This window comes from Octopus bimaculoides, chromosome 2 (genome assembly GCF_046866305.1).
Source record: "Octopus bimaculoides isolate indiv1 chromosome 2, ASM4686630v1, whole genome shotgun sequence".
Lineage (NCBI taxonomy): Eukaryota > Metazoa > Mollusca > Cephalopoda > Octopoda > Octopodidae > Octopus > Octopus bimaculoides.
The window spans coordinates 76,479,807-76,504,019 of NC_142929.1; the positions used below are offsets into that span (position 1 = coordinate 76,479,807).

Genomic DNA, 24,213 nt, shown 5'->3' on the forward strand with positions numbered 1-24,213 from the left:
CAAAGACTTTCCGTATTCCCGAGCGTCATACTAATATATACTTTTGTTATTTACACCACCTGTCCTCGTCTGTTGTTATTTTTTGTATATTCTCCCATATATATATATATATATATATATAAATTTAAAATTATAATACAGGGTATCAACTGATACCACCACGCTGAAAAAATAGCAGTCAAATCCTGGTCTTTCGTCTTCGCTAATCGTGCCATGCGGACATTTATTGTGGTTTTAGAGTCAGGATTTGACTGCTATTTTTTCAGCGTGGTGGTATCTCTTGATACCCTGTATTATAATTTTAAATAATTATTACCTTTGATGGTTTTTATTCCCATGCTGACCACTTGATAAGATCAATATTTTAAATATCGATCTTATCCTTATTTATATAAATATATATATATATATATATATATATATACATACATACATACAAACACAAACATACATACATACCCACCTACCTACATACACATGTACATATATATATATATATATATATACATACATGGTGGGTTTCTTTCAGTCTCTGTCCACCAAATCTATTCACAAGGGTTTGAAATGACTCCAGTACTTATTGTTAAGCCAGGTACTTATTCTATAAGTTTTTTTAGTTGAACCACTAAGTTATAGGCATGTAAACAAACCAAGTGGTGGTGAGGGACAAACATACACAAAGATGCACATATACACAAGACAGACTTCTTTCAGTTTTTGTCTACGAAATTCACTCACAAGGCTTCGGCTGACCTGGGGTTATAATGTAGTCAAGTAGCAAACTTTTTAACACACAGCCATATACACAAACACACACAGACATGCATATGTACATTGATGCATGTGCATACATATACGTGTGTGTTATCTTTTACTTGGAAATAAGGGTTAGAAACATGGGGGAAAAAATGAAAGATTGTGTGTGTGTATAAATGCTACATGAATGATATTTTGAAAACAAAACAGTAATATTTAATTTCATACATGTGTGTGAAATTGGTGAAGTAATTATTATTTGATAAATATTTACACAGTAACTTCAGAATAAAACCTCTCATTACACTTTGCTTGCATTTAGTGTCTCTGACAATCACTCACTTCCACTCCGTTTCTTGTTTTAGTTTTCCTCTGACAGAATGAATGGTAGGACACACATTGCATTTTATTATATGTAAGAGGTGTGTGTGTGTTTACCCTTTGCATTTTCACACCACAGCACTAGGAAATGTAAAGGATATCTTATTCTGAATGTTTTGAATGGTACAAAACCAGGAGATGATTTGTTGGCAAGAGAAATGACAAAAGCATCTGTTTTGTAGTTCAGGATTTAGAAGAAGTGCAAATGCAATCCAATACACAGATACACACACAGCGAATGAAGGCACATCATGCTAGCCACGTGCTATTCATTACAGCATGTCACAACATACAGTATAATTGTTAGCTAGGTGGAGGCATAGTGCAATAAGGAAGAGGCCACTCTGAGCGTGTAAACACACACACAAGTAACTGGCTTATTTCAGTTTCTGTCAACTAAATCAACTTGTAAAATTTGTTTGGCCTAGAGCTATAGCAGAAGGCACTTGTCCAAGGTGCCATGCAGTTGGACTGAACCTGAAACCACTTGGTTGGGAAACAAACTTCTTAACCATACAACTGTGTGAGTGTGTGTGTGTGTGTGTCTGTGTGCATGCGTGTACGTGCATGCCTGTGTGTATGTGTGTGTGTGTGTGTGTGTGTGTGTGTGTGTGTGTGTGTGTGTGTGTAATGTTAGCAAGTCTTATCAAAAACAATTTCCCAGAATATGACAGTTTCCATTCAGATACCTGACCTTTAGCACATTTACAAAATTGAATGTAGCTGATTGTTCAATGCATGAATATATGATTGGTCAAATGACAAACACAAACTTAACATATAGCATTGAATAAGAGAGAAGGTCAAAACCTTCAGCCTTATGGCTTCTAAATTTCTACTAGTTTACATTGGTCTTTTGTCTCTTCATGAATGAACTCAGTAATCTTGGTGATAAAAATAATTAAACACTCACCTTAATCTTTATCAGAAGCCGCTGTTCATTGTTTGCTTTCAGATTCTCCTTATCATCAAGAATGTTTTCCAGCTCCTAAGGTTTTAAGACAACAGAGCGAAAGTAAAAAAAAGTTATTCATTATACTGTCTTCCTGTATCTATGTACATACACACAGACATGGCAGTGTAGTCAAGGAGCTTGCTTCTCAACCATGTGATCTCTGGTTTAATCCCATAGTATGGTACATTACACAAGTATCTTCTACTATAGCTCTGGGTTGACCAAAACCTTGTGAGTGTGTGCATTTCCTTCACATGACATAGCATGATAGTTGTAAATGAGCATCACTGCAGCATCTCTTTCCAACCTGCTATGCAAACATTCCAGGCAATGAGGCAATTCTATCTTGTTTGGAAACAGGTGAGAGTTGGCAAAAGAAAGAGCATCCAGCAGTAGACAATGTGTCTGCCTCAATGAATGCTGCCTAACCCTTACAAACAAGGCAAAGTGGATATTAAATGATGATGATCACACACATACACTTCCATACAGAGGTCATGGTGGTAGTAAGCTGATGAAAATGAGATAACATTTTATGCCTCTCCAGTAACTTCAATTTTATTCCAGAATGAATCCGAAAACAAATGAATATTTTCCCTTGATTCATCATAGGTAAAAGTCTAATAAAAGTAATTAAAAATTAGTTGACATGTAAATCTAAGAAGATAAGTCATTATCATTAATTGGGAGGTGTTTGACCATCACTTCAACATTGGTAAGATGACCATCAAGAAAATAAAGTAAAGATGCCTGTAAGTTTTCATGTCTTTTGTCTTGGGAGTTTCTCTATTTTTTCCCATGCTAGCATGGTTTAGACCAGCACATTAGTAGATTTCAAAGTGGGTGCAACCATGCTTGGGACAATGAGATGATTTGGTATGGATGACTGGAAATGCAGTCTGTTGTGGTGACTACTTTTTGGAGTTAACCACACATACACACAGAAATATACATATAGATAGAGAGAAAGTTGCAATTTATTAATAGAACATGATTGACACTCTCCTACACATAAAGATAAATATGCTCACACACAAACAGAGATAGGTAGATGGATGGATGGATGGACAGAGAGAATAAGGGAAACATTAAAATGTCTGATGCCAAATAAGTGGCACCAAAATGGTTGTACCAAAATGCCTTGTATCACCTACCACCCAAAGGGTTGTGAGAATTATTTTCTATGAGGGAACAGAGTTGCATTTGAAATCTGAGTGATAGATGCAGTTTTTAACTGCCTTAATTTTCAAAAAGAATAGTTTTCATTTTTATTCTGTGCAAAATGCTTTGACATTCCATATTATATTGATGAAATGACTAATGTACATGTAGTCTTTTAATGGTTATCAACCTGCCAGCAGCTATTTATTGTGGGATACTTGATTTCATTGAATGGTAGCAAGGGTGTATTGAAAAAGAAAGATAGGGGTGATAGTTCAAAAATTTTTGCAGCATTGGCTTAAATGAATATTGTTCAAGTATATTTTTACAGCTGCAAGATCTTCCTGTTCTAATCCTTATCTGTTTTTTTTTTCTTTTTTGCTTTGTTTTGCAAATAAAAGAATTTTCATTCCCCTCATTTTCAAAAGTGTGGAACCAGATTGACTTGTTGATAACACTGCCCATAGTTGAGTGATTTTTTTTTGTGTTAGAGCAGGATATAAACATTCACATACATTCTAACTAACAAATTCACTCACAAAGCATTGGTCAACTCAAGGCTGTAGTAGAAGATACTTGCATAAGATACCTGTAGTGGGACCAAACACAAAACCACATGGTTGATAAGCAAACTTCTTAACCACATAGCTGTGTGTGTGTGCACATGCACAAAGAAAACATAACATTTTTTCTTTTTCAGTGAAACTGAACCTGAAACCATATGGTTATGAAAGCAAATTCAACAAATTATATTCTATTTGCCTGCTTCAACCTACTCTACTTTCAGTGACAACACTACAGCTAAATAGACTCAGGCAGTCAGGAGAATAGAATATATGGTGCCATGGAAGAAATGACAACAATACAAGGACAAATGGAAAAACTAAACAAGATTCCTTAGAAAAGGTTTAGTTTTGAAAAGAGGTAATTATGGAATAAAAACTATGGTATCTCTTGTGAGAGTATCATCTGAATAAAAATAAAAGAAGGCAAAGTTTGGTAATTGACCTTGATTTTTCGTAAATGTTGTTTTTCTCGTTCATATGACAATTCCTTCTCGTTACTCTGCTTTTCTAATTGCTTTCTCAGTTCCTGAAAAAATGACAATTGCAACTAATAGTTATAAAAAATTTCATTACTTTCCAGCAAAAATTAAAATAACAACAGTTTCTAATTTTAGCACAAGGCCAGCAATTTTGAGGGGATGGCAAGTTGATACTGTAACAACATTAATAATGATTTCAAATTTTGGCACAGGGGCAGCAATTTTAGTGAGAAGATATTAGACAATTACATCAACTCTAATGCGTGACTAGTACTTATTTTATCACTTCTGCGAGGATGAAAAGCAATGCCAATCTCTGAAGAATTTGAACTAAGAATATAAAGAGTCAGAGGATATGTCATTACATTTTGTCCAATTCATTAATGACTGTCAGCAGGCTGCCTTTGTTTCAAATTTTGACACAAGCAAATCCATCAACAGAATTAACTCTTACCTCAATTTTATTTTCAAGTTCTAATGTAACCGATTCCTCTTCTCTTGTAATTTTGTCAGTCACTGCCTGAAAATATTAACACACAAAATAGAATTAAGATTGTTTTTAACGTTATTTTTGGCTTCCAACTAAACCCTCTTTAAGACCACACATTTTCTATTAATATGAGGTGGTATCAAAAGGTTCCCAGACTAATTATGTTTAATAAGTTTAACATCATCTCTTTCGAAATAGTCACCTGCAATACACCAGTCCCAGCATTCCTGCCACTTTTGGAATCTGTCCTGGAAGACATTTTCATTAAGCTAGTCAAGGACCTTCTGCGATTTACTCTTGATCTCAACAACAGTGTTAAAATAACCTTTGAGCTGCATTTTCATCTTGGGGAAGAAATGAAAGTTCGCAGATGCTAAATCTGGCAAAAAGGGTGGGTGCGGAAGTGATACCATGTTGTTGACAAGAAACTCCCGTGTGAGATTTTGGTGACAGGGTGCACTGTTTTTGTGAAGAATCCAGATGTCGGGATTGCTTGTACAGACCCTTAAGACAGACCAACAACATCATTGATTGTCCGCTGAGGATCTTCATGCACAAGCTGATGAATTTTCTCCATATTTCCAGGGGTGATGCATGTGGCAGTCTTCCAGATTGTTCGTCGTCTTCCAGATTGTTCGTCGTCTTCCAGTGATGTTCTTCTGCTTTTGAAGTGCCCATTGCATACAACCCACTGCCTTGTTGCTGTAAGCTTGCTGACGCATGCTCAATGTCTCTGTAGCAGACTTCCCAAATTTAATACAAAATTTCACATTGGCTCTTTGTTTCAACTTCCTGTTCATGACAAAATTGCAGACTACAACATACACGATCACAAAGAAACAAATTTCACAACTTGCGAAGTAAACACAGTGATGTCACTTGGCAAACTGCGCCATGAAGGTCAATGCTAGCTCTCACTGTGCATGCAACTGTGTGCTACCATCTGTTGGTGTGCTCCAGTTCGAGAACTTTTTGATACCACCCCATATTTAGTAAATTAAAACAACTCAGAGTAAAGTGACTAGTATCTTTCTTTTATCTTTTACTTGTTTCAGTCATTCGACTGTGACCATGAGGGGCACAGCTTTGAAGCATTTTTAGTCAAATAAATTGGCCAAGTACTTTTTTCTAAGCCTGGCACTTATCCTATTAGTTTCTTTTACCAAACCACTAAGTTACAGAGACGAGAACACACTAACACCAGTTGTCAGGCGATGGTGGAGGACAAACACAGACATAAAGACATACACACAGATATGTGTTCTTCGAAAAGCCTGTGTTAGAATGGGGGCAGCTGATGAAGGAAAATGTTCTCTATGTGACCTGTGTGTTTTCTGTACTCTGGTTATTATTATTTTTTTTGTTTACGTTTTGTTTGCAATGTCCTGTACCCAGATATGCACCTGTATATACAGGTAGATGTAGGTATGCACATACTTGTACATATATATGCATATACTCATTTATTATTTGTTTTATATATATATATATATGTATATATATATATATATATATATATATATATATATATATATATATATATATATACAACAGGCTTTAGTTTCTGTATACTAAATCCACTCACAAGGCTTTGATTGGCCTGAGGCTACAGTAGAACACACTTGCTCAAGGTGCCATGCAGTGGGACTGAACCTGGAACCATGTGGTTGGGAAGCAAGTTTCTTACCACACAGCCCTGCCTGCACCTTTTAGACATTAAATGTCAATAACAAGTAATAGCAATTTGGTTTTAAATATGCATGTATCTTCCCAACAGCAAAACATTTGTTTCTGTCTGTCATACTTTAAACTTTTATCACCGAGTAAAAGCGATTTCCCTCAATACTACCCTGCCTTCCTCAATTGGGTCATGTTTTGCAAGTTACTTGGTGGCAATGCCCGTGCCAAGTAAAAAGCACCCAGTACACTCTATGAAATGATTGATGCTAAGAAAGGAAGCTAGCCATATAAACTATACCAGAACAGGCACTGAGGCTTGACACAGTCCTTATTTGCCAGCTCCTGTTGAACCACTCAGCCCATGTTAGCTTGGAAAGTAGATGTTAAATTATTATGATGAAAATACTGTATTTAAACCCTCACCCCAGGGTCTACATTGTTCATGGAGTCTACAGTAGTGTAAAGAGAAGGAATATTAGAAATGTTCTTCAGAGAGATATGGGGAAGAAGGAAGGAAGAGAGAGTTAAGAGGAAGGTTAATGCAAAAGTGTGTTTTGAATGTTCTATACTGCTGATTTCGGTTTCAGATATTCCATAGGTACAATTTCAATATTTCAGAATCATGAATTGACAACATAAGCCTACTTCAGTAAGAAGTGGGTGGGGGGATATTAAAAGTTAAAAGATGGTGATGATAATGGTAAATTTTCCTTGTGAATAAATTCAATTTGTAACATATTTCACTCAAAACAGTCTCACATGCTGGAGGAAGAGGAAGAAGGGGAAAAAAGAAGAGGCGGAGTAAGAAGAAAGGGAAGAAAAGGAAGAAAACTATGTAGCAAAATTCAGACAACACAGTAAACCAAAATCTATTTCAGTCACAGTATAGAAGCCAATACTGCTTACAGATGTTAATATAAGTCAGAGTCAATTGGAAAATAAGAAAGAAAACACCCCCGTAAAAAATTTTAAAAAAAACAAAAAAAACCTGTCACTTATCAATGTTCTTTGCTATCGTATTTTTAACACTTAACCTACCAGCATTCTAAAGTAGAATTCAAACAAAAGGAAAAAAAGAAGAACACAAACTAAAAATTTGCCATAGCTTTAAAATTATTGGCCAAAGACTTAGTGAATGATGCTGTCATGTCATCATTTTTAAAAAACCAAGTTGAAAAACCATTCCACATCAATGAAGATCAAAGCAGCAAATTTTGTGAGTTGTTTGGATTGTCAGTAATTATTATTTTAGGGTTCAACTTCTCTTGCAAGTGTTGTTTCATCTAATTTAGTAGAAATCATAGACCATATAAATGATATATATATATACAGGCAAATACACTTTCTCAATACTGAAGTATGTATGTAGCAATGGAGGAAAGTATGTAGACTTATATGGAATAAACACTTTTTAATATAAAGTATATTGAGAGAGATTCCAACATTTGTATGATATTGGAATATAGTTGGTGTCTTCTTAACTACTTAACTATGACATGAAAGTACTTAGTTTTCAACAAAGTAGACTGACTAAAATACAATAATATTTTTGACCTGAAGTACCACTAATCTAGTAATATTGGAACTCATGATCATCTAATGCAGTGGTTCCCAAGCAGTGGTTTGCAGATCCTTGGTGGTCTGCAAAGGTAGTACTGGGGGTCTGTGGACATAGGAAAATTCATTTAAATAAAAGGGATCCTTGGTGATGAAAAGGTTGGGAACCACTGATCTATACATAAGGAAAAGTAACAAATTTATAAACCAAGAAATGAAATGGAAACCCTGCTGGTAATAATACTTTTCTCTAAACTCATGGATTATTTTCCATCTTGTATTTGAGAAGGGAAATCTTTCCCAAAATATAATACACGCATCATTAAACAACTTATCAATTAAATACAATGTATTGTCTTTATTTTTAATTATTGGTATCACCTTATACATGTTGCCTAATTCTCACCTGCATAGCTTAGCCCCCCCCCCCCCAATATCATTTACAAGAAATCATCATCATCATCATTTAATGTCCACTTTCTATGCTGGCATGGGCTGGTGGCACTGGTATCGGCCACGCTTGAATGGTGCTTTTTATGTGCCACTGGCATTGGCCACAACAATGATTTCACTTGACTCAACAGGTCTTCTCAAGCACAGCATATTGCCTGATAATTGAAGGGTAGTTTAAATGGGCCAGTTATGTGACACTGGTATTGGCCACAGCTACGATCTCACTTGGCTTGCCAGGTCTTCTCAAGCACAGCATATCTCCAAAGGTCTTGGTTGCTTGTCATTGCCTCTGTAAGGCCCAATGTTTGAAGGTCGTGCTTCCCCACCTCATCCCAGCACTTTCTGGGTCTACCTCTTCCACAGGTTCCCTCCACTGTCAGGGTGGGACTTCTTCACACAGCTGTCCTCATCCATACACAACACATGACCATACCAGTGCAGTTGTCTCTCTTGCACACCACATCTGATGCTTCTTATGTCCAACTTTTCTCTCAAGGCGCTTGCACTCTGTCGTGTGTGTACACTGACATTACACATCCAGCGGAGCATACTAGCTTCATTTCTTTACAAGAAATATGTACCATTAATCAAGATAAAAGAGAGATTAGTCTCAGAAAAGTGTGTAACGTGATTAAAGTTATGAAACTAGATGTCATTTCCAAGTTGTTAACAGAAGAAATCAGTTATTCAAGGCTAAGTAAAAGGGTCATGGTATCTCTGAATAATTGCAAAATTTAAATGAATGTAATAGACATTAAATGTTTGAAGCACAGTGATAAAGTTGTAAAAAAGTAGGGAGGGGGGAACAACAAAAATGAAGGGGAAAAAAGGCATTGGAGGGGATGATGCATACTTTGTACAGATAAATTTTTTGCAAATTATAGTGTGGCTTACAATGCGTTGCTTAACCATAATTTTTAATTGAACTGAATTAAGCTTTGTACGTATTTGACTAAACTTGCATATCAGGAAATTTATAAGTTCAATTACAATTTTTTTTTTTTAAGTATCACCATTATATGTATTTATACTCTGGTGGAATTAAGAAATCAACTCATAAATAAACGGAAACCTTGAATCCATCACTGTACATACACACACACAGTCGCATATCTAATCCATGTATGCATTTATGTATGTTTGAAGAAAATCAAACCAAATTTTCATCATTTTGAACCACTCAACCAATGAGTATTTCTGCCAAATTTAGTGAAAATCTGTTCAGCCATTTTCCAGTAATTTTGCAAACACACAAAGATGAGTGATTACAATATCTTGCTTTCGCTTATGCGCAGAGGGTAAAAAAATTTTCCCCTAGGTACAGGAATGGTTGGGTATTTAAAAAGCCCTCTTCACAACCAATAGGTTGTGTAACACTTTGGGTCTTCTTCAATATCCTCAGATCAAACACACTGCATGAGTGAACTTGATATAAGGAAACTGTGTGGAAGCCTTCTGCATGTGTATGTGCATATATATGCATGTATCTATCTACATTCACACAATTTTTACATGGAAAAGGTTGACTGTGCTTTGAACTTTTGGCTTGTTTACCTTCACTGTAAGTATGTACTATACTAAGAAGCAGTGACTAATCCTTCAGTTTTTATGTTAAATAGTTTTTATAAATAACTTGACATATAACAAACATTAATACAGATACACACACTTATGATTTTTTTCTCACTACTTAACTTGTGTTTGTTTATGTGCCTATAACTTAGCAGTTTGGCAAAAAGAGACCAACAAAATAAGTACCAGACTTAAAAACAAGTACTAGAGTCAGTTTGACTGAGTAAACCCTTCAAAGACGGCACACCAGTATAGCCACAATCTAATGACTGAAGCAGGTAAAAGAATCAGTCCTGCCTCCCATACAATATGTTCTATAGTACATACACATATGTAACATAGAGGACAAATAGAAGTACCTAAAGGACAACTCACTGAGAGCCACAGACCAAATCTGTAGTTGGTGCAAAGTACCCCACCAGACCTACAGTGACATGGTGGTGGAACAGTGTAGTAGACAGAGCAATAAAAGTAATGAAACAGGCATTGAAGAGAACTATACCAGGTAGCTACAGGAGAAGCTAGATAATAAGTGTATTTAGCCAGGGGAGAAGCAGAAAGGAAGAAGTTTGCCAATGTTCTGCTGAGTGAGGACCAGAGGCTTGAGATGTTCTGGATAGCAAGACACTGTGTCAGAGAAAGTTGTGATGATGTAGGAGAGAATTGTATTTGGATGGATGACAACACACTTGCACAGTGATTCTGCTAAACAAAAAAAAAAAGAGGCATGGAAAAGTTGCTATGAAAGACTGCTAAATGTGTAGAATGCATGGGAGATGGAGAGTCTTCCAAATGTGGACTAAACAGAAAGGCTAGCTATCTGATTTGACATGGTAGTAAAGCAATTAAGGATAGAGCAGCTGCAAGAGAAGCACTTAGCAAAATATAAACTGCTGTACTTGGCATTTTTCAACATGGAGAAAACCATTGACAGAGTTCCCCACTCACTTGTTTGGTGGTTGATGCATTGGTGAGAACTGTCCAAGTCATGTACAAGGAGTAAGGTGAACATTAGCAATGAATCTAGTAAGCAGGAAAGAGTTTACTCATGATTGGTTCTCAGTAGAACCTTGTCTACCATAGTCCTCCAGGCCATAACAGAGGAATTTAAGACTCATTGCTCTTAGGAACTCCTCTATGTTGATGACCTTGTTCTTATAGCTGTATCTCTACTAGAGTTAGAGAAGTTTTATGTATGGAAGCAAGGACTGAAATCCAAGGACAAAGTACAAGTAAGGAGGAAAGCAGACAAATTACTAATCCTTTCGGGGAAATGGCCCTGTTTGATATGTAGAGAAGGTGTAAGTAGAAATTGCATTTGGTGTATTCAGTGCAAGCTATGGACACATAAGAGGTGCAGTAGAATCACAGGAAGGTTAACAGAGAAAGTAGTCTTTGCATGTGGTAGATGTGCAGGTACAATAAACACTAGCAATGTACAAGAAATAGATTTCATCAAATGCCTGGGGGTATCCTTGGAGGTAGTAGATAGTTTTTATTGCCTAGGTGACCAAATTAGCTGTGATGGAAGTTGCTCTGAAAGCATAGTTACTAGAATAAGAACCAGCTGGACAAAGTTCAGAGTGCATATACAACAAAATGTAAATGTTATGAGAGAAAAAGTTGGGTATAAGAGGCATCAGTTGTCGTGTGCAAGAGAGAAGACTGTGCTGGTATGGTCACCTGATGTGTATGGATGAGGAAATCTGCATAAAGTGCTGATCTCTAAATGTAGAGGGAACCTTTGGAAGAGCAAGAACCAGGAAGACGTGGGATGAAGTGGTAAGAAGTGATCTTTAGATGTAGAGCCTCACAGAAGAAATGACAAGAGACTGAGACAATTGGTGATTTGCTATGCTTGAGAAGACCCCACACAGCTCAGTAAAATCCATCCCCATACCCCATTTTCCCCACAACTCACCTATGCTCACCCTGCTATTTCCCACTCCCCTTTATTCTTCCTCATGTATCTAACTGCACACAATATGTCCTGGTTAAATCCCTTTTCCACACCATAACTGCTTAATACCCCTTCTCTCTACCGGTGCCCACTCATTATATTTAGGTCCCACTCTCCTTTTGAAATCTTGTGAACCCACCCACTACTTACACTCTCCAACCCCTGTTCCACTTTACTATACACACCACCCTGTAACTTGGGAGTACAGCTCCTTCCCACTCCTTGTCACATCTTCACAGTCTTATTCTCTCTCTCTCCATCTGAAGTAACCAAGTTTCTCTTTTATGCAAAACACCTTTCCTGTCTCTCAATACTACTCCCCTCAGTCAAGGAGTCTTGTCCTGCAAGCTAAGTGGTGGCTGCTGGTGTCACATAAAAAGCACCCAATACACTCTGTAAAGTGGTTGGCATTAGGAAGGGCATCCAGCCGTAGCAACCATGCAGAGCTGGTGTAGTCTTCTGACTTGCCAGTTCCTGACAAACCATCCTACCCTTGCCAGAATGGAAAATAAATGTTAAATAATGAGGATGATGATATATATAATGGGAAAATTTATGTCTACCTCATAACATATCAACTCATTTTATACAACTCACATGTCTTAAAAGCAGTTTAACTATTTCATTCTCTCAAATTTGACTTATAATGAAGTTATAACTTCATTACATATATATATCTCCTGTAAGACATTATATTTTTAACTTTTAATGGTGCTTAAATTCAATTCCATAAATGAGACTATATAGCAAAGAAGTGTGCTATGTATATGTAGGCAAGTCTGAGTGCTGTTCCCATATCTCCTCACAAGCAATTGCTGCTTAAATATAATTATGTTACCATTGAAAACAAAATAAAAATACACTTAGTTTGATTCTTCAGTCTATGTTTCAAGACCAACTTCAATACCTTCTCAGCTATAAAGTCATGTACATACACACATACTTGGAAATATTTTTCAAAACATAAAACTACATTTTTTTCTATCTTTTTAAAAAAAATCTATTAGTGAGGTAGGAAGGCAATGCTCATGACACTTTACAAGGCCTTCAAGACTGGTGGGAAGGAGGGAGCAAAACATCAAATCAAGGACCTCACCTGAATTCTTGGAGCAGAACAGAGTTGATTCATCTAAAGACACTCAAGGTGGCATGGGGTGGTGCTAAACTGGATGAGGGATTAAGTATACTGATCATGAAGATTATGGCAAGATTTGAACTTGGAATACCAAATCAAATACCAAAGGCATCAAGTTTAACATTCTTAGAATTTCAACAATCCCCCACCCTGGATTAGTGTCATTTTTTTTTTTTAAATTAACCCTGAAAGTAGGAAAAGCAAAATTGTCCATGGTAGGATTTGAACTCAGAACACAAAGGTTCAGAATAAATACAGTTAGGTATTCTTGTTCAATGCTCTGATAACTCTGCCAAAGCATTTCACAACAATATAGATTTCCTGTACAGTGAGAAGGTATATTTACAAGTGTGGTAGGAATCTTGTAGGACTTGTAAGTGGTGAAACTAATTTTTCGTATGTCCATATGAATCACAAGAGCCTCGTTATTCTATGTAAATGTAATCTTGTATTTCAGCTGCTGTCGCCACCGCTGCACAAACAGATGCTGCAGTCAAGCATAAATAACTGCAATTTTTCCAATGATTATATTACCCAATATATTCACTACAGTCATAGATCAGAGGGAATCTTTTCCTACATATTACATACATGTGAGTGTGTAGGGGGTGACTTAATTATGTCTCTTTACATACACTTATACATCTTAAAGCAGACTAGCTATTGTTCCCCTCAATTTCACTTCTATAATGAAGTTTTAGCTTCAATAAATATATTTTTTAGCTAAAGTTTTTTCGTATTTTGCTCCATTGTCATAAATGTGAAGAATGTGTGAGAGTAACTTTGCCAATCATCAACATTTTAATGTGCACTTTTCCATGCTTGCATGGGTCAGATAGAGTTTATTGAGGCAGATTTGTGAGTGGATGCCTTCCCCGTTACCAGCCCTCACCAAACAAAGTGATATTTCCCTATGGTTAGGCATGTTTTTTCACAGAATATTGGAAATGAATGCCACTGCTTATATGACAGTGATGTGACACAAGCATACACACACACACACACACACACACATATGATAAATTTCTTTCAGTTTCTGTCTACCAAATCCATTAACAAAGCTTTGGTCGGCTCAGAGCTATCAGAGAAGACACTTTCCGAAGGTGCTGCTAACAATAGATAGATAGCTAGATATGTGCGTATGTATTTAGATACATGTTTGTTTCATTGTTTGCTTTTGTGTGTGTAATGAAAGAGAAGTGGAGAGATTTCTTGACAGATGTACTTAAATTGAACAAAGCTCTTCCTTCATCTCTATATGTTCAAACCATAAAAAAATCAGGAAACCAGCAGAAGATAGAAATATTACATTGCATTACCTGCAACTGGTTACGCAGCTGCTTCACTTCTTCTTGGTAGGTATTCACCTGTTGGAGTAAACTCAACTTCAGTTCAGCATTGGATTTTTCTTTAGTTCTTAGTTTATTCGATTCATCTTCCAAAACCTACCAAAACCAAATGCAAACATTATAAGAAACAAAGACCACTTTTAAATCCTTCTCTCAACCCAAAAAACCAGCAAGTCATTAATTAACTGACAAAAGAGATGACAGTTTGTATCTTGTCTCAAAAGAGAAAGCCACTGGGGTCTCTAGAATTAACAGCCAAATTTCCGCAAATCATGCAACTGATGTGATGCACACTAGCATAGGAGTGGGTGTGAAGCTAAGAAGTTTACTTCCCAAACACATGGCTTTGGGTCCAATTTCCCTGTGTGTCACCTTGAGCAAGTATCTTCTATTATAACTCCAGGCCAACCAAAGCCTTGTGAGTGAATTTGGTAGATAGAAACTAACAAGGCGCCATTGATTATATATTATCAGCATCATTATTTTGATGTCCACTTTTCCATGCTTGAATGGATAATGTATAACAGGCAGATGTTGGATGTCCTCCCTGACACCAAACCTTATGTTTCCAAGTAAGGTACTATTTCCTGCTTGGCCACACATGTTCTTACAGAATATTGGAAATGAATGATGCTGCTTGTATGACTGTGATTGATACTCATTAACAACTATTGTGTGATGTCAAGGCAAGGAGAGACACACACACAACAGGCTTCTTTCAGTTTTCTTCCTCTAAATCCACTCACAAGGCTTTCAATTTTGATACTCATGCTTCTATCAAAGAAAGGCTGTATTTTCATGTAGTCTCAATCTACTGTTAACACCTTTTGTTTACACACCACACAGTTCACAGCTAGAGAGAGAGAGAGACAGAGAGAGAGACACAGAGAGAGAGAGAGAGATAGACAGAGAGAGAGAGAAAGACGATGATGATGGAGTGTTGAAGTGGATATATGATGAGAATGGATGCTGGAATTCTGAGAATAAAAATTCTGTTAGCCAACACTTTACTGCTATTTCAGTAACATTCTAGGAAAAATCTTCCTAGAGTAAGGTAATTAGTGTAGATCTTAAGAAGCTATAAAGATGTAAGCATAAAGATAAATCAAGAGCTGGTTTGTAGATTTACATAAGCCCATGAATGCATGTAAAAGCTTAATCCAATACAGATGATTATCATAAGTATGATTTATTAAACCAGTGAAAATACGGACCTTTATTTTTAATTCCAGATCTTCAGAAATTCTCTTCCAAGTCATTTCTTGATTATCAGCTTTTTCTAATAATTCCTAAAATGTGAAAGGAAAAGAATAGTTAATGTATTTCCATTTTCCATTCAGATTTTCCAAAGTCATTCCCATGTAGTTTGAGAAAAGAGCAATAAAAATTATTTGATGACAAGTTCAGGCCAGAAAATTCATCCAGAGATTCAGATCTTGATGCAAGTATAATAGTGTTTTATTCTAATAAACTACATTTACACAATCAGAAATGGCTTCTACAAAGAAGTTCAATCTGTAATGGCAATGTCACGGGCAGATCCTCCTCAAAGTCAACCAGGCCGGATTTATTCTAACCCTAACTATAATCCACAATAATCCACACATTAAATCTAGAATGTTGATCAATTAACTGAAATTGAGTTTTACTTCATAGTTGGCTGTTGGGTAGCCCCTAGTTGGTTTTTAACAGAAGTTTTAACATCTACATCAGTAGAAGGTTACTATTTCATAAGTGTTCTAGTTATACTCTGTCCATGTTTAGCATATTGTATAAGTTTCATCCTTGTAAGAATGAGAGGGAGAATAGAAGATAGAGTGGCCATTTTATGTGAGGTGCTGAGAGAAGTTAAAGTATGATGGGAGGAACAGATTTATTGTGAGGGAGTGGTAGTGAACAGTAACACAAAAGACAGCATTGATGGTGATGGGGGGGGGGGGGAATAATGGAAGAGACAGGATCAAGGGGAACGGAAACAGAAGTACGAGGGGATAGCGAGGAAGAGAAAAAGAGAGTGGTATGGATAATAAGGTGGGTTGAGTGGGGGGACCTCATGTTGTCCCACATTGTATATATATGTATACACACACACACACACACATATATATACACATGAAAACTCAGAGGATAATAAAAAGACCACATTTTCCATCTATCTTTTATTTGATTCAGTCACTGGACTGCAGTCAAGCTGGAGCACTGCCTTGTACTTATTCTACTGGACTCTTTTGCTGAACCACTAGATACGTGCATGTAAATAAACCAATACCAGTTGTCAAATGGTGGTGGTGGAGGACAAACACAGACACAAAGACACACACACACATATATATATATTACACACACACACATATATATTACACACACACACACACACATACATATATTACACACACACACACACATACATATATTACACACACACACACACATACATATATTACACACACACACACACATACATATATTACACACACACACACACATACATATATTACACACACACACACACATATTACACACAGACACACACACACATATATTACACACACACACACACATATATTACACACACACACACACATATATATATTACACACACACACACACACACATATATTACACACACACACACACACATATATATATTACACACACACACATATATTACACACACACACACATATATATTACACACACACACACACACATATTACACACACACACACACACACACACATTACACACACACACACACACTAAACTTCCACAGAGTTTCTGTCTACCAAATTCATCCATGAGGGATTGGTCAACCTGTGGCGATAGTAAAAAGCACTTGCCCAAGATGCCACACAGTAGAACTGAAAGTGAAACTATGGAATTACAAATCACGCTTCTTATCCACATAGCTATGCCTTCGCCTATAAGAGTACATATGTCTGCAGAGGGATTTGAACATGTGATCCTCAGATCACTATTGGATTAGTCTTAAAAGGCTAAATATTCATTTATTCTTTTATTTGTTTCAGTCATTTGACCATGGCCATGCTGGAGCACCATCTTCAAGGATTTTAGTCAAACAAATTGACCCCAGAACTTATTGTTTCAGCCTAGTACTTATTCTATTGGTCTCTTTTGCTGAACTGCTAAGTTGCAGGGATGTAAACACACCAACACTGGTTATCAAATGCTGATGGGGGACAAATACAAAAGGCTTCTTTCAGTTTCCATCTACCAAATCCACTCACAGGGCTTTGGTTTGTCTGAGGCAATAGAAGAAGACACTTGCTCAAAGTATCATGCAGTGGGACTGAACCCAGAACCATGTGGTTGGGAAGCAAGCTTCTTACCACACAGCCACACCTGTACCTTTCTGACTAATATTAATTCTAATAAATCTAAACTGAAATTTGACAGCACAATTACATTTACTTTTTATTATGTTTTGACATTTGAAAAGGAACAATAGTAAAACAAGACCATTTATGTTGTAATAAAGGATGATAAAAATAATGTGGATAACAATGAAACTAGGTTAAAAGCTTCATAGTTGCCTAATTAGGAGCAATAACATTTCTGAGCATCACATAGGAAGAGGTGTGGCTGTGTGGATAAGAAGCTGGTTTCCAGACCATGTCATCTCAGGTTCAATCCCTTAGTGTGCACTCAGGGCAAGTATCTTCTACTATAAAGCCAAACTGGTCAAAACCTTATGAGTGGATTTGAAAGATGCTAACTGGAAGAGCTTAGTCGTGTGTGTGTGTGTGGATGGATTTGTGTGAGTGTGACATCCAGAAAAGGATGGTCTTTGTCATACAGGTGATGTTCAGCTCTAGTCTTCTGTGAAAAATATATCTGACCAAAGGGGATATATTATCTTGCCTACAAATAGGTGAGAGTTGGTGACAAGCAGCAGGGCGTCTAGCTGTAGAAAACTTATCTCCTTTAACAAATTGCGAGAAAAGTGGATGTTAAAATGACAACAATGATGATGATGATGAGAGGAAAACCAGAAAAGGATAATCTTGGAGGAAGCCTGAATCTTGTATAGCAATCTTTGATAGGATGAGAAAGAGAATTTAGAACGGTAAGAAGAGTTTTCTCTAAATATCAGATATATATGTAGGGTCTGGTCTTGCCAGTCACTTAGAGACCACAGTAATGCCAACACTAAAAAGCACCCAGTACACGCTGTAAAATGGTTGGCATTAGGAAGAACATCCTGTTGTAGAAACCATGTCAAAGCAGACATTGGAGTTTAATGCAGTCCTCTGACTCACCATCTGTTGAACAACCCAACTCATGCCACTATAGAAATTGGATGATGAGACTCATGAAACTAATGTGGAAGAAATTCAACAACTGACCATTAGACTGGTCAAGTGTTGAATTCTTACACATAAATATAATAAATATATAGAAGGAATAGCACAATGAAAATATACCTTTATTAATTTATCCTGGTGTGCAATAGTTTTCTGGTTCTCAGCCAATTCATCCTTCAGTGACTCAGTTGAATCAGATAACCATTTGTCATTTGTCATCTGCTTCTAGAAACACAAAAATAGTTGAGCCAAAGGAATAATTTGCATACATCTCATTCACACAAACATACATATATGCACACATGCTGCACAGGTTAAATCAACATGGTTTTTAGTAGGATGGCAATTACAGTGACTAAATGCTCTTCCCAATAGTAAAAATGAAGGTTTTTACAATTGCATAGCCCTTTTTTTTTTAAATAAAAATAAACCAAAAAACAAAACATTGTAGAGATTGTCCTTCAATAGAAGATAATTTTTACTGTACATTCTCAATCAAAATTTACTGTCAATTTGTTTTCTTATTTGACAACACAACCAAGTTGCTTTGTTAGCAGTAAGCAGTTTTTATGCTTCTGATAAAACACACTTAACACACATATAAAAAAGTAAAAAAAAAAAAATGTGTGGCATTAAATTCTCTGTGACATAAAATATATGAATAGCTGCTATATAAATTTCTATACCCAATATTAAAAGAAATTAATATAGTCATTTTTACTTTCATAGAAGGCTTGGGAAACAACTTTCAGTAAATTCAGATGCAAAGTTATCTTCTAATTTCCTACCATTACTAAACTTAAAAGTGCTCTTCTCTACTTTTTTTTGTGGTTCACTGCTAGTTTAACAGTTTCGTATAAGCAGAGTGATCTGAAATGTTTGGAGCCACTTAAATATTCCAACAGTTTTTCACATAAATGCTCTATACATATATGTATATATACTTTTTGGTTTTGTTTTGTGTTCTTTGAACATGATGTTTTTATAGTTATATACATAGCCTAATGACAAAACATCAGAGCTAAGGTAGTGAGATTTGCTTTCAGCAAATGCAAATATCATTCGACAGCCTGCTGCTGAGAAAACAACAACAAAGTGATGTTTAAAAATAGCTGCTGTCCTCTTTTGATTAATATTTCTTTAAAAAAAATACTAACAATCAAAAGGAGATGCTAAGGCTATAGAAGTATGGTGGGTGTGAATTCACGATGCTAAATTTTTAACCACAAACACATGGGTTTAAACATTGATATTATCTCTAATGGAAGGGTGAGCTTGTCTGTATTGGTATTCTAAGAACTAGAAAGTTATTGAATCAGTTCAAGCCATTAGGCAAAAGTTGAAGTCCCAGTTGACTCAAGAAGGCTCGTCCTCCACAGCAGAAGTGTTAAAGACATTTCCTTGGTGAAGAGGATTGGCCTGCAAGAGTCCTGTGCCAGTGACATGTAAAAAGCACTTATGTTGGTGCCACATAAAAGCACCCGTGCCAGTGCCATGTTAAAAGCACCTAGCACACACTGTAAAGTGGTTGGCATTAGGAAAGACATCCAGCTCTAGAAACCAAGCCAAATCAGCAGCTTGCCAGCTCTGGTCAAACCGTCCAGCCCATGCCAGCATGGAAAACTGGTATTAAAAGATGATGATGATGATATATGGTCCAAATATTCTGCTTTATGTTCAAAACCAGCCAGACCTGGCCTCTCATACCTACCCTACAATTGATGTTCCAAGTATCAGAAATTTATAGAATCAGTTCAAGCCAATAGGTGAAACTCGAAGTCCCAGTCCACTTGAATTTTACAATGAAATCAAATCTATATACCAGACCATTTTGCTTTCATGACTACTTTGGTGATTAATGAAGAGAAATCATGTCTTCATTCAGGAAGCAAGTCCAAGATACTGCAATCAATTCAACAAGTTTCTTATTTCTTATTTTATGAGCCTTTCTGTTGTGGAATAAAATTTTATAAGACAGGTACTACTACTACTGGTTTTCTAGCAAGTGATGATCTAGCAATTGTTTTAATCTGGACATAATTATGTGAAAACACTTAAATGTTTTGTGACCATTATTAATAACATTTCCACTTCCAAGTCTTCATGGCATCCATCTGTTTATTCATTAGTAACCTGTCATGAAGACAGAATACTCTCACTACATCTGACTATAATAATAATATGAATATAATATAAAGCTAAATCTAACACCATGTGCTATATGTTATATACATATATATATGATGAGCTGCTTTCAATTTTTATCTACAAAATCGACTTACAAGGCCTTGGTCAGCCCAGGACTGTAGAAGACACTTACCCAAGATATCATGTGGGATTGAACTGAAAACCATGTGGTTGGGAAGCAAACTTCTCAACTGCATAGCCATGCCTGGACACACACACACACACACACACACACGCACACACTCCAGACAGTTTGGTATATATTTCCAATGTATATAAAAATAAATCAATAACATTTGCAGCTTACTTTCAGCTGTTCATCAAGCTTTTTCTCCAAATGTATCCTCAGTTTATTCTCATCTTCATATTTCTTGCTCATGTCCTATAATGAAAAACAAAATAATAAAGATTTATTGAGAAGACACCACTGATCTCACAAGTAGCTTTCACTGCCATCATAAGTTGCTAATCCTGGTTTAATTTAAAACTTTCTGTTTGCATTAGTCCCTTCCCCTCCAAACCTTTTCTCTTTCTAAATCACAACCACCTTTATTATGATCTGATCAAATTTCATATCCTTTGCTTGTGACATGACATTGGTTTCATAAAATAGCATTTGGTTTTTGAGAGAGAGAGAGAGAGAGAGAGAGAGAAAGAGAGAGAGAAAGAGAATGCGAGAGAGAGAGAGAGAGAGAGGGAAACAGGCAGGCATTTTGTGAGAGTTTAAGACAACAAACATGTTTGTGGGAAATGTATTTGATGTAATCCTTCATAACTCAAATGAGACATCAGTAGATTATTGTCAGTACAAATACACTGCTCTATGTATGCGATTCTAGTAAATTTCTGTTACATGCATTATTTATTGTGTTTCTAAAATATTTTCCCATATGAATTTTATATTTCTGTATTACGTTTTTTCTTCTTTAAATTTTATGCATCCCTCATAAACATGGTTTAGATAATATTCCCCCACCCCAACAAATGTGATTAATTCTCCAAATTATCAGAAAAGCAGGTGTTTTTATAACTGATGCTCTATTTAACACCCAACAATGCAATTACAAAGAAGGCTCTTAATTTAACCAATTCTGTACTTTTAAAGATGACTATGCTAGAAATATCAAGATATCATCTGTATCAAAGTGAGATAAAGAGTGCACACACATGCATATAACGTAATTAGGTTTCATAATCTTAATCTTTCTTTTATCAAGTGCTGCATCTTTTACAACAGGAAGTGTTGACTGTATTAATTAGTTCATCATTACACAAGGTACAAATTACAGTTAATCTTATATGTGAACAGATATTGATTACATAATACATGTAGCAGACAGGACATAGTCAAACAATTCAGTTTTTTATTGTAGCATCTTGCTTTCTGAGTTCAAATCCCATCACAGCCATTTTTACCTTTCATCATCATCATCTACCATCCAGTTTTCCTGATTGCATTAGATGGAGTTTGTTCAAATAGAGGTTTCAACATTTGGATACCTTTAGGCAGATGTCTTGTTACAGCCCTAGGCCAACAAAAATCATGTGAGTGGATTGGTATGCAGAAACTGAAAGAAGCCTGTCATGTGTGTGTGTGTTTGTGTGTGTCTGTCCTTGTATTGATGTTTTGTGATAACTGTAAATCACCATCACCATCATGCAAGCAACTTCCTTTGGTCCTAATCTTCAGTGAAAATATGTCCAGCTAGAAAGAAATATTACCTTACTTGCAAAGAGGGGAGAGTCGGTGACAGGAAGGGCATCTGGCCACAGAAAAATCTGTCTGACCCATACAAACATGGAAATGTGGACAGTAAAACGATGATGATGACGATTTTCATTCTCAGACAAAGGGAGAATGCTTGAATCATTAGATTCTCCACTCTTTACAGATGTCAACTTACCAACTCTCTTATAGATTAATTTTTGTCAACAAAGGCCATCTACAGTTTTGCCATTGGATTCTTCCTTTCTTAAGAGAATAGGGTGTGACTGGAGGGAAATTCGGTTGCTGTTTCTAGCAGATGAGATCGAAAAAATATCCAAGTTGGTTGTTTTTTGATGGCTAAACAAAGGTAGCACTACTGGCACACCAGAATAGGGTTATGTGTAACAGTAGCTGTCCCAGCAAAGGCAGGTAGTATCAGATGATTTCTGTTAAAAGCGAAATTCCATTTACATCTAGCATGCTTTATCATCATTATTATTTAAAGCTCCTCTCTCCATACTGGAATAGGTTGGTGTATTATAGGAGTATTAAAATCAATCCCTGTACATGACTGGTACTTTACAACCCCAGAAGAGAATGAAAGGTAAAGTTGACATTGGCAGCATTTGAACATAGTGCATAAAGAGCCATTGCAAAATATTGGCATTCTGCCAATACACTACTTATAATTAATTATCAACTCATAATTAAAAAAAAATTATTCTATCTTTATTGATATAAATTTTCTTTAAACTGATTGTGCTTGCCAGCAGTTCTTAGTTCCTGAAAACTTAGTCACTCAAATGAAAATGTAGAATCAAATATTTTAATACTTCCTTAATGGCACTTAAACTTATGAGGTTTTCCTGTCCAATAAATGCAACTCTTTTGTCATTATCACCTATTTAGAAAATAAGATTTCAAAAACACTTCTCGAGTAGATACTTTATATTTTCCTCAATATAAACAGTTTTTAAAATCACTCTAAAATGATTTTACGATCTTTGATCTTATTAAAGTGATATTTTTCATTCAGTTAATCAATTATCCATTATATAATGGCAGTAATATCTCACATCAGAGTGGGGGGGGGGCTTAGATATTTTTCAGAAAGCAGTTTTGTTGTTGATATTTAAAAAGGAAAAAAAAGAAAAAAAGGAAAAGAAAAGTGAAAAAAACTGCACTTGGCTTCGTTTACCAAACTAGACAATAAATACCATTTGAATCTATGATTTATGATTATGGCACAAAGTACTTTCACAACCACGTATATCTATGAGTTGAAAAATGGAAAACAACAAAGAAATGAAAGAAAAAAAATGCAAAATTGATTTCTGAGTGTTACTTATCCATATTTACAACAGCACATTCTCTCTTGTTACACTTCCAACCCCTATCTCCAAAAAGCTCAGTGATAATCATGATGTCTAGCTGGGAGAAAACCTCTACTCGGAATTATCTTCTCTAAAGCTTGTCCAATGTTATCTCAATTGTGAAAT

The 24,213-nt window shown here is 36.0% G+C and overlaps 1 protein-coding gene across 22 annotated transcripts in view; it reads right to left on the reverse strand.

The window, feature by feature from the left end:
* Positions 1-24,213, reverse strand: part of LOC106874645 (citron Rho-interacting kinase) — a 351,869-nt gene that overhangs the window by 124,677 nt on the left and 202,979 nt on the right. For 16 of the 22 annotated variants that reach the window (XM_089347060.1, XM_089347054.1, XM_089347055.1 and 13 more), the window contains 7 exons: positions 21,314-21,388; positions 18,940-19,044; positions 15,709-15,783; positions 14,465-14,590; positions 4,753-4,818; positions 4,262-4,345; positions 2,051-2,125 (listed from right to left, as the gene is read on the reverse strand). In XM_089347060.1, coding sequence (XP_089203186.1) covers positions 2,051-2,125; positions 4,262-4,345; positions 4,753-4,818; positions 14,465-14,590; positions 15,709-15,783; positions 18,940-19,044; positions 21,314-21,388 — 606 coding nt within the window. The remainder of the gene's footprint in view (positions 1-2,050; positions 2,126-4,261; positions 4,346-4,752; positions 4,819-14,464; positions 14,591-15,708; positions 15,784-18,939; positions 19,045-21,313; positions 21,389-24,213) is intronic. The other 6 variants (XM_089347064.1, XM_089347057.1, XM_089347049.1 and 3 more) reach the window with 1 other exon arrangement.